The sequence below is a fragment of the Plasmodium inui genome (genome assembly GCF_000524495.1).
Source record: "Plasmodium inui San Antonio 1 unplaced genomic scaffold supercont1.36, whole genome shotgun sequence".
In the NCBI taxonomy this organism is placed as follows: domain Eukaryota; phylum Apicomplexa; class Aconoidasida; order Haemosporida; family Plasmodiidae; genus Plasmodium; species Plasmodium inui.
This window is the reverse complement of record NW_008481870.1, coordinates 48,923-60,949: the sequence shown is the minus strand read 5'-3', so window position 1 is coordinate 60,949 and position 12,027 is coordinate 48,923. Positions and strand designations below refer to the sequence as shown.

At 39.4% G+C, this 12,027-nt stretch overlaps 3 protein-coding genes across 3 annotated transcripts; all 3 read right to left on the bottom strand.

Annotated features, from left to right (window-relative positions):
- Positions 1 to 119: 119 nt before the first annotated feature.
- C922_05069 (hypothetical protein) lies at positions 120 to 1,673 on the bottom strand (the record flags this gene model as incomplete). Its single annotated transcript, XM_008820642.1, has 1 exon — positions 120 to 1,673. The coding sequence occupies one exon, from the start codon at positions 1,671 to 1,673 to the stop codon at positions 120 to 122; it is 1,554 nt and encodes a 517-aa protein (XP_008818864.1).
- Positions 1,674 to 2,665: 992 nt separating this feature from the next.
- Positions 2,666 to 3,046, bottom strand: C922_05068 (hypothetical protein; the record flags this gene model as incomplete). Its single annotated transcript, XM_008820641.1, has 2 exons — positions 2,666 to 2,873; positions 2,988 to 3,046. 2 exons carry the CDS (start codon positions 3,044 to 3,046, stop codon positions 2,666 to 2,668), a joined length of 267 nt encoding a protein of 88 aa, XP_008818863.1.
- Positions 3,047 to 9,127: 6,081 nt separating this feature from the next.
- Positions 9,128 to 10,073, bottom strand: C922_05067 (hypothetical protein; the record flags this gene model as incomplete). The annotated part of the gene is made up of 2 exons (XM_008820640.1): positions 9,128 to 9,751; positions 9,951 to 10,073. 2 exons carry the CDS (start codon positions 10,071 to 10,073, stop codon positions 9,128 to 9,130), a joined length of 747 nt encoding a protein of 248 aa, XP_008818862.1.
- Between the last annotated feature and the right edge of the window lie 1,954 nt (positions 10,074 to 12,027).

Below are 12,027 nucleotides of genomic sequence, written 5' to 3'. Positions count from 1 at the left end.
GGGTATCATGTTGTTTTAGGGAGGAGCTTGTAATAGTCTGGGTTATTTTCCTATCCTAAACCCTAAACCCTCAACCAGACCTAGACTCATAGTCGCTCAATGCTGCTCCACTTGCTATTCTAGGCCGGAAAAGGAATGACTGAGATATTGATCCTTCCTTCCCCTGCGGCGCCGCCCATACCATAACACACTTTGTCCTTCCTTCCGAAGGCCTCTTTTCTCTTGTCCTTACGCCTTGGTCTGCCCCAAATCCTGAATATGCCATATGCCGCAGCTCCCCCAAGTAATAGAATGCTCAATATACCTCCTATAAGGGTTCCCAGACCTCCTGGAATGGTAAGGCCACGTTCCTCGGCCTGGGGACTCAGGTCAGAGGCGGGATTCGATATGGTCAAGTGGGTATCCTTGTTGGAGGTTGCACTTTCCCTGGATCCATCCTTCTTTCTTGATAATTCTACTGATACGGCCTTGGTCTGTCTCCCAGAAAGATCTGCAGAAGGAACCCTCTCGCTCTGAGTTGCCCCTTTTGCGGCGCCGTTTGGGCTTGATTTTGGCTCTACGGATACTTGACCTCTAGACCCTTCATTGTCTGTTGAGCGATGACTCGTATACTTCTGTGCCTTAGAACTCGCGTGCCCGTTGTCAGATGGTTTACACCCTAATAAGTGGTTGTTGGTACACTTTCCATCTAACATCGGTGCCCCTTGCTTAACGCTTGAGTCTTCACTACGACTATCCAGTTGGGCTCGTTCCCGCCCGACATCTGCTTTTATCTTTGCGCCTTCGGCTAATGCTCCTAAGGGGTCTATCCATAAGACAGGTTCACTCACCCCCTCCTTCCGTTCCTTCTCACACTCTAATATCCCTTGCGTCAGTTTACAATACCTCCGACCTCCTCTACGGGGAGGATCCTTTGATAGTTCAATCCATTGGTTCATACTGTAGGGTCCACAATCCGTACATAATTGTGATAGACCATCATATACTGTGGCTATTAAACTCAAACTTGCATCTTCACAATTCTCATAATGCCCCTCCCCCTTACTCTCACACTTCCTTCCCTCGCTCACTTTCCCCCCTGAACTTTTCCATCGGTCCCAATGTTCTTCTCTAACCATCAGACCTCTATCGACTCGTTCACACAATTCTTCCCGCCTTGGGTATCTTAATCCTGCAGTGGTATCTGAATGTGTTAACCCTGTGATTATGCAGACTATCACCATTAAAACTTGTCTGGCCCTTTGACTCTTATCCCACCTGCTATTTTGATTGTGTTCCGTCCCTAATACTTCATACCAGTCCTGTTTGCCCCATAATCTGCTACCTTTTGGGTCTTCGTTTCTTACTAGGAGATTATCCTGTATCTTCTGCATGACTTTATGCACAATTCCTCCCCAATCCCATGACTTCCCATCAGCAGCCTTCAGTTTTGTCCCTGCTCCAGGATTAAACTTATTCCCCCATAGATCAGAATTTGAGGTTAACAATTTGCTGTTCATCCATCCACTCAACTGTCCCCAGGAGGACTCGCCTTTCTTTAGTAAGTTTGAATAACAATATTTGCTGCTGCTGCTCCCCTTACATTCGGGGTCCTCCTTGGGAAGATATCCGTTCTTCAGGGATTTCTGCTCCCAATGACTTAATTCCCATGTTGAATTTACAGCATCGGCCATCCCTTCACTCCAAGTTGCTGTGGGGGGTGTGCTATAACCGTCGCCCCTTATTTGGTGCAGACAATCCTTCCCGATTTCAGCTACTGGGGTCCTACTGACCCCCTTCCGTCTTTTCCCTGCAATTAGTTAACACGCCCTAAATGGTTTTGGGCGTGGTTTTCTTAATTTGGCACTAGGTATCTTTGCTTAGATGTTGGGCTTATTCTTTATGCATTCTTTTGTTCCAGGTCCTGCATCTTTACTCATACTCTCTCAACATATAGTCCCGGATTTTCCTGATAACTCGCCCTTTTGCTGTAACTGGCTAGTTCCGGGAACTGCTCACTGTACTCCTCGCAGCTGTGGTGTATAGACTTTCTCCCCTTGGCTCATTCACTGCTATAGTCTCCCAGTTTTTCTCCCTCCCTCTCCGTTAGCTGTTGCCTTCCCCCCTGTTCCTCAGTCTCTGCTCGTGGTTGCTTGAGGTGGTTCGCTTAAGATACCCCCTAGGTATGTCTTAACTGCTCCTATAGATTTTGGGGTGTGGAAAGACTTCGATGCGATTCGTACTTTCCTCACGGTGGAAACAGCTTATGTTTGCTGGAGACGGTATATGCCGCTTGAATTCTTAGTTATGCTATTACGTCAACATGGCGTAACTCTCGTATGGGCTATGATGTCAATAGGTCCTGGAGTCCTATTATCAACTACTCCTTCTTGAGGAGTGCCGAGCCTAAACTTCATCACCGATTAGCCAAACTTTACCGGCCTCGGTTGCTTAACTTCTATTACGGTGTTATACTTTCCCTGATGGCATGGTCCCTGTGGGATAGACCCTGGGGTTCTTTTTCTGTTTGTTGTTTTTTCTCGTTTTCTTTGCGTGATGGAATAAGGTTTCTGTCATTTTTCTCCACTTTCTTCATCTCGTAGGCCATTAGATGGGGAATCATCACTGGGGACCAATCTTTACTAGTTTTCGTTCTCTCGTCTGGTCCGTTGTTAGGCATCCAGTCTCAATGCTTCTGGATCCAGGTGACTCTTTTGACTTCCTTGCTCATTTGATCCTCGTCCCTCCTTAAGGTATCACGGGGAATGATTCCTGCATAGTCGACTTCTATCCTCCTCAGTGAAGGATCTAAACTTACACGCACGTAAATTGATCGGGTTGGTCCCTGTTCGGTCACTTGTGGCCCTTTCATGTAGCTGTTCAGATTTGGATTTCTGGGAGGGGGTTATATGCAAGCGCTGTTTCTGTTCTCCTGAATTACTGCTGATGCTTTTTCCTAGACTTTTCAATTTGAGCTCCCTCGTTTCCCATTTCGTCATACGCCTCACCCGATGCTGATCCCTGTATTGTAAGCGGCTTCCTCAGGTCCTATAAAACACTGACTCATGAGAACGCTTAACCACGTTTAATCTGGAACGAGTTTTATTTGGCTCCTGTGAACTTCAATATTTGTGTTGCTTCACACTACCGATCCCCGCTTACCCTCACAATCTTGCTGTCGCTGAAAGTTTTTGTTGTTGAGCATCTTCTTTCGCATATTCGGCGTGGATATTAGGAATCTTAATCTGATTAGCGACTCACTACGGCTCAGTTCCCGGTAACGAGTTCTTCAGTCGTATCTTCTTTTAGGCTTCTCCCTTATAATTTTATATGCAGTCCCTCTAGCAGGAGAGATGGAGTGTCATATGGCCTGATATTTTCTCCGCTGGGTTCAGTTGGCGTATTTGTTAAATAGGAGCTTGGTGGATTGCAAATATTGTTGTTTCATATAAGCTTTTTCTAGTTAAATTACGAATATACTCACTTTTCAGCTAGTCCCTCCACATACAAGGGGGCTCAAGGGTACTTGTCGCTTATTTCGTGCTGCTACCTGTTATAGGAAAAATTATTCTGTTATTGCACACTATTCTCCTATTTGCAATTATTCCTGTCATCCCGTTATCGACTTTCCAGTTAGGAACGCCTCTGACTTAAATATTTTTTGGTCACTCGGTTGATATAGAAACTTATTTTTATTGGAGTCAAGGATTTTTGTTGTAGTTTGTTGCTCTGGTGACCCCTATACTTCTAGAAGCATCTACCTTTTATTGCATTCCGGATAAATTGAAAGGTACTCCTAATCATTCCTTGACTCGAGGCGTCAACTACTCCTCCTCATGGGTACTCCTCCGCTGCCTCATGCTTGGATTTTGCTCTCAAGGGGAGACTCTTCTACTATTCCTTTCGCCTTAGGTCATTCTGCCCTATCCCCCGCTTTACCCGCTTTCGATTTCTGCTCTTCAGGGTAATCAGGATTCTCCTAGAAAAGAGGGGCCATTTCTTACTTAATTTATTCACTCGTCCCCTATGCTTCTTCCTAGCTGCCTCATCCGCTGCAGGTTTGCCCTGCTTCTATACTCTGGTATTGAAACTACGCTTCAGGCTTGTTGTTATCTGGTGGCTTCCTCTATTGTGGGATCATTTTTCTTCTTCCTTGTTTTATTGTTCGACATCTTCTTCTTATCTGGGGGTATGCTATTGGATCAGTTTAGCCTATATCTCCCCTGAGTCAGGTTAGGGGGTTATTGGGTATAATGTCCTCTGTCAACTCAATCCTTCCTTGTTTGACTTTTGCTAATCTTCACTTCCATCTTAGCGGGTACTTTACATAAACTTCTGCTGTTACTTACGTCTTCTCTTCCTGGTGGCTAGCCCTTTCTTCTTCAGTTCAGATTCTTCGGTATGGCCCCATTTCCCTTTTGTTGAGATTTGTTTCTCTCCGTCTGTAGTTGGTACATCCTTCACCATCTTGAATCTTTTATAACTTCTGTTTCTCTTCGCGGGATCCTCCACACAACTATTTACTGCTAATTCCTGAAATGATAGTGATGCATCTTAATTATCGGTCCTGTTCGGCCCTAGGCTGAATCACCTCCTCTTGTATACTGCTGCCTACTCCCTTCTACCTTGATAGTAACCTTTTCTAATTTCTCCCTTTGCTACCGAATCCTTTGCACCCTAGAGCCTTTCTTCTGCCTCTAATCTTTGCCTATTCCCATGCATTCTCGCTTCGGCTATATCCAGAAAGAATCTCCTGTCTCTCCTTGAGGTGTTCCAGACTTGGACAGGGGGTTAATCCCCTCCTGTATAATCGTTGGGGTCCTTAGGGGTATCTGTCCTGCTTTGGTTCAATTCTCTCTATACTTTCTTGCTCTTATTTGAATCTTCTCCTTCATTAAGTTGTGTTCCTTCATACCCCCGTGTCCTCTGGGGCTCTGGTTGCTCTGGTTTCTCCATCTGGCTTGTCCTAGGGAAAAAGCTTAATAACTTATTGTCCTCTTACTTCTTGGACCCTATGTTAGGGTAGCCTTCCCTATTCCTCCTCTTCTTCCGTTCAGTCTCCTGGATTTATTCCTTGTTGGACTCTAGAGCCTCCGGCTCCTCATGAGTCCTCTATACGCCTCTTCTCTTTTATTCTCTTCTCCGCCTTCTCCCCTTTGTATTCTTGTGTGGTTCCCTACTTGGCTTCCCTCCCTCTGCCCTTATTCTTCTTCTGAGAAATATTTTTAGTACTTAGACCATCTGTTCGATTCCTCTTCATTGAGGACCTGTATTGTATAGTGTTCTAAGGGAGTTTCCCTGCTCCACTAGTCAGGTCAATGCTACTTTCATGAACAGGAAGTATTGTTCCTGTCACAATTCTTCTTTGGGATTCATACTCTGGTCCGGTTTCCTGAGAGTGGCTCCTATTTCTCCCTTGTCAGCTTAACACTCTGCTCTTTTCCTTCTAATACAAAATCCCATCTGTGACTCAGCCTAATTACTGGGGGCTCACTGCTCTTCGGTGTAATTGATAGTTTCCATGGGGTATTCTCTGGCTAGGTTTCGTCCTTTCTGTAGTGGGTCGGGACTTTGAATAACTTGTTTTGTTTAACTCCCTGTGACCCTTAGCATTCAATGACTACGTTTTCTTCCTTTGTTTCATCTTCGGCTTCTTCTGCTATTGTTTCTTGGACATATTGCACACTTAGCCACTTTGTCGTGCTTCCCATATACTAGGACTTGTCCCCCTTTCCTTTCTGAACCTCCTTTAATTTAATCTTCTCCTGTCTCTTAATAGGGGTTCCCTTTCTGAGTTACTGCTTCCATTAGGAATTTCACTCGGGTTCTCTGATACAGGACACTATTAGTCTCGTTGGATTGTTGTTTTTGATTACTGCTTCTGATCTTGGTGCGTTTTCGGTGCTTCTTGTAAGAAAACTATTTAATTTCTCTGGAACGCATTACCCCTTTTGTCATTCCTGATGCTCGCTAGATGTTACTCCCTTTTTCTGTTTAATCTGCTCCTGACCTTGCTCTACATCTCTGGGGGGTTCCTGTGGGGTCCCATTATCTTTAGTCTCCGCTGCTTGTTCTGGTGTCAGGAATTTTCCGATGTCTTCCTATACCTTATGTTCCACCTTAGGCAGGTTATCCCCCTGTTGGCTTCATCTATTGATAATTTCTTAATTCTTGGGATTCTTAAGGGGACAGACTATTATCCCTCGCCCCCTATTAGCCCCTTCTTTTCATATAATTGGCATGGTTCTCTTATTTCTTAAAGGTTTGGTTCCCTGGGTCCTCTTTGACTGGAGGTTACATCCTTGGGGGGGCTTAGATTCTATACTGCACTTTCCTAACCTCTTTTGTGTATCCATTTACTCATACTTCTTTTATGGGGTGCAGTATGCATCGGTAGGAGTTATAAGCTTTCACCTTCACTTCTTACTCTTAATTGCTAACCTCGTAGTATTGTGTCCGTATTTATGCCTTCGTTAGTTTGCTGGTAACATCTTTCTCTGTTTTGTTAGTGTTGTCTTTCTCTTCTTTGTTCGTGCACTTGTCTGCCTTATTTTTGCTTTTCGTGAATTGCTTACTAGTTTGCAAAGCGGTGGGTCCTAAGGGAAGAGGATACTTGGAAGTGTTGATTTCTGTTTTGCGATTGTCTATCTTAATTTATTCTCCTAATATCACACACATGCTGACTAGTTCGCTTTCCGGATATTATATACTTAATCCCTTATAGGTTCAGGTACCATTGTGAAATTACTGGCTCTGACCCTTGTCTTAGATATTATACTTGGCAGGTGATATATAGACTTTTTTAACTTAGATCAGCTAATTCCTAATTTGATTTTGCGATGAACCCTCACTTGGGTTTTTAAATGTACGAAAGAATGAAATGAAGCTATAACTTTTTTGGGGGGTTGGGTAATCCTAGGAAGTGAGTACCTGGTTCTTCTTCCCTTTTGGAATTAGGGAATCACCTTTTTGAAATTAGCGACTGGTATGAACGTAATCATATTCTGTCTTCTCTTCTTATATCTCCAGTTGTTATTTCATTCCCCTCCCCATCTGCCTCCGGCCTGTTCATTTTTGGGGGTTTCCTTGTGTTGTTGATTCATCACCCTCAGGAGGCCTAATATAAGACACTAATAACTAAAAGGGACCCTCACACTACCCCTGGAGATTCTTCTATATCGGAATCTCCCCCATAAGTGGAATATTTCGTCCACAGCCGGAGTACTACTGCTGTTTGTAGTTCGGCCTCTATTAATATACGTTATAGATACAGTGAAAATTCCCCCTACTCCAATTAGATCGGTTAATATTCATTATTTGGAGTCCTGGCGTCTTTTCACCCTATAGAGTTAAATATTATCAATATGGGGTGTACTACAACATCGTCCCCCGCAGTCTGAAATCCTTATGTCCCTCCTCTGTAGTCACGCTTAAATTCCTCCTCCCACTTCGATAACGATATTGGCTGTCAGCCCCCTGTGCACTATTTCATTCCTCTACTCTTGAAATTTTCAATAATAAGAATGTTTGAAACGCTTAGGGACATCTTAATACAGCAGCTGTGGTATGATCTAAAGTAATACATAGGGGGCGGCTTCAGCTCCTTATCGATATAATCCTTTTCACTGGTTGTGCTTTTAATATACCATAACCTTCTGACTTAATTATTTTCTTATATTAATCCTTTCTGAGGACGGAAAGGAATCCTTAATCATTGCTGCTACCCCTGTAAGTCCTTCTCCTGTTAGCAAAATGGTTTGGGGTGGGTTTTCCTTCCAATAAATAATTACTCTTTCCTGTGGTGTCTTCCGGCGTGTTTTACGACAGTCATCTATCAGGGTAAGTTTCATCTGGAGAGATTCTAATGGAGGATTAACTAATTTTCCTATCTTATACTTGGTAATGACAGGAATTTCCCAATTCCTGTGATTCCCTGATAATTGCATAAACATCGTAATCAGAAAGAAAATAAAAATAAAAAATAACATTGTCATTCATTAGGTGTAACCACTTTAAATCCTCCCCCATCCGCAATGGCATGCGCAAAATGTACTAAGGATATAATAGCATCCTATTGCACAATGAACCTGATTTAGTGATAGACTCCGCTACACATCCTATGATAAATCAACAAACATGCCCAGATGTGTCAGTCTGGCTCTTCTCCCTAGCCATTTTATTATTTTAAATGTTTCAATTCCGGAAAAAAAAAAGTTCCAACACATAAAATATTACGTTAAAATATAGAGTCAACTACAAAATATAAGAGCGTGCATACAAAGTAAATAGGAGATATAGAAATTAATTCATTAATCAAATGTAACTAGATTTGCATAACCCATGATATGGAAAACTAATCTTAATACTTAAATATGCACAATGGGATATTTATTGTTCGGATTTACATAAATAGGATTTATCCATATATATTTGCATACCTCCTCCTATACAAATACAATACATAAATTAAAAACTGCTTCCTTAAAAAAATTAAACGCCGTCTAATACTCAGGCACTTCTTCTGTCTAAAGAGTGAATAACACGACATGAAAAGAATTCATTCATATATACAGATAGACACGCCTATAGTTTCATAGGCGCAGATTTACGCATAACCCTAGGTATCTATATATATATATGTATTCCCTCAGGTACATTGAAGATGTACATCTTAGTATATATATACGCACATATAACGCTGATGTGGAAGAGAAATCACACATACCGATTCACACAATAGACACCTATTGATAATTTCATTCCCTGGCTTATTATAATACCACGATTTTACATTTCCTAGCTTTACAATGGGGAAATGACACCTTAATACACACAAAATTATACGATAAAAATATCATTACATAGTCTCACTCCATAGGTATATCAATATTTTATACAATACTGGCGAATAAGAGAAAATGTTAGCACAGCCTTAACTACTATATACCAATTCTATTATTTTCCCTAAGGATTCATACTTCTCTTTCCATTTAAAGTTCTGCAAAGGGATCACATAAACCCTCACTCTCTAAAATGTCCTCGGGCCATCTATAGGTCTACTTCTTAAGGGAACAGAATCTTATTTAAAAATTATATACCTCTGCTGTCCCCCCGCACTTGTCGTTCCCTCTCCTGTTTTCTTCCCCAATTAACTACTATCACTGTTATTATACAGCATCCTTAGGACCTTGGCCACGAAATAAATTGCTATAAGATGACGGAAACTGCCTATGGTAGCTTGTATTACATAGTAAAGAAACATTAGAAGAATTATTGGGGCCATCTTATTCAATAGGGGGGAAGCAAATAATTCTTGCTGTAGTAGGAACCGTCTTAAATAACCTATCATGGATTTATCCCTAGGAACACTATAACCCATTCCTCGAGGTACCCCTGGAGGGGGATAATATGTACGTTGCATCATCTGGTTCCTATCTGAGGTTCCCCCTGGTATGTAATAGGACATTACTTCGGGAGTCTCACAATTAGATTTCTCATTATTATTGTCATAATGATTTCTATGAGGGTTTTCTCGATGAGGGGGGTCGTATTCTGGTTCCACCACTTCTGGTTTTCTTTCATTTTTATTATCATTCCTATTTCCTTTGATATCACGTAACAGATAATTTACAACTGTGTCTCCTAGTATCTCCATTTCTGGGCCAAATAAGCTTCCCCTTTGTCCTAAAGATCTTCTCTTAACTCCTTTAGGCAATGTCCCTTCTGTATTGCAGTATCTGCCATTATCTTCACATGAGTTATTCGTAAAACACTAAGAAGAGTGCGTGGGAGGAGGAAGAAATAAAAAATGGAAGGTAAATATATTAAAGAAACACATTTCTCTCTTTCACATATTAGAAACATGTGCCTGCAAATTCTTCCCTTAGCAATTACAATTAATGCTATGCAAGTATGTCTAAAGAAATCTTTTTTTCTTTTCCACCTCTCCCTTCAGGTTATTCCATTCTTACAAATCTTACATTATTATTAAAACATTGTAATGCCCAAATCAGAAAGGTAACTACATAAATATTCACGAAAATAGGGATTTTCTTCTTCCTTCCTCTGCTAATATATTCCTTCACCGTTGCCATGGTCGAAATAACCCTCCTACTTTTCTTTTTCTATTTCGTTTCCCTGGTAGATTCCTTCTGGTATTATTATACAGTCACATTAAATCTGTTAATACTCGAGATATATGTTCTTCTCTTTGCCTTTTACCTTGGGGTTTATTTTATTTATTGATCCATTCAAACTGCAGTAAAAATATTTTTGTTTCTTAATATTTCTACTATTTAGTACAGTGCTCACTATGACGGGGGAATATTATATGTAAGTATACACTTACGTAAAAATAATGAGGTTAAGAACATTACATGAATTATACCTAGATCTTTCTTATACAAAATATTTTAAATGTAAATATTTATATATAGTTGAATAAATATTTCTTTTTTCATTTATTAAATGTCATATGAAATCACAATAAAATCTGGGAAGAATATTGGGCTAAATATGATTATCTACATATATATTTAATACTAAATTCTTATTTTCTCTCTATAGAGATAAGTATAATAATTCACAAAATTGTTAATTATTAATGTTATGCCTCATGAAATAGATTTTTAAAAAAATTGGAAAAATATACAGATATGTATCATATGTATATTTTCTTTTTTCCTTTAGAAATAAAAATATAACACAAAGATGCAATAATATATTCCTGTTCATAATCTAGTAAATGAAAAATGAAACGGTAAATTTTCATATAAAGTATATAGTAATATATATATTTCTTTCTCCTATTAAAATTACATGTGCCTGATTAACAAAATGCCTTTTAGACCAGTAAAACTTCTTACCTATCCTCCATTGAGTTATTATTCCAATTCTTCTTAAAATAATATTGCCGCTTCGCGATTTTCAGGTTCGTTAAAACATCCTCGGAGGGGAAAAAAAATTTTATTAAATTAATAAAGCAATAACAATAAATAAAATACTACTGCACTATAAATATATTCTAAATTTTATCATATGCATAATATTTCCTTCTTCTTTTCCTTTTCCTTTTTTTTTTTTTTTTTTCTTTTTGCAATTTTGAATCATCCTCCATCCATAAATACAGCCATACCAACTTCAGGTGAAATGGTAATATTTATGTACAGATCGATGGTAAAAAAGGCAATATCCCCTATTTTTAATTTTTTCAGTTACAAATGTAAAAAATAAAACTATGTATAGATTTTATTTTTATTCTTTCCCGCAGTAACCAAATACTACCCTTCATTTCTTTTTTAGGCAATGGAAAAAAATGTAATGAAGTCACTGAATCGGTACCCATAGCATAATTTTTTCACATATATATATACATACCATACATAATATATAATTGTGGAGGGGTATCAAATCGTACGAATAGAAGATACTGTAGTTGAAATAACTTTCCAACCATGTCCATCTGTTCTACCGCGCGTGTGATTTTTCTCCTAAGGTATTGTAAACGCGCTTTATGCTTTTTCTTTAAATTGAGACCCCTTAAAGACATCAATAAATTGGTAGGTATTATTTTCTCATAGAATACTATGCCACAAAATTCTGACATCTATTTAGAAAAGGAGTAAAAAAAAAAAAACCAATAAATACTAAGTTATAAGAATGCAAAATAGATAGAACAATCAATTATCATATTATACTTAGTATAAAAACTGTCCTGTCATTCTAATAACTCTTTGAATCTTTCAATTTTTTTACTAATTTATAAAAACGCATTATTTAGATGACTTCACTTGTGTATCATTACATTATTATTACAAAAGGGTAACAGCTATTTTGTGGAATCATCAGGGATGAGTCATGTAGAGCCGTAAAAAATATGCACAAAGATATCCTTGCTTTACCACTTCTATTGCAGACTCCTATTCATAGGTAATTATTTTTCATACGAACTCTTTATGTTATTATTAGCACGCTGATGTATGTTATACATAAACACCTTTTAACACCGGGGATAAGATTAGCACGGATTTAAAGAGAAACATTTCTAGC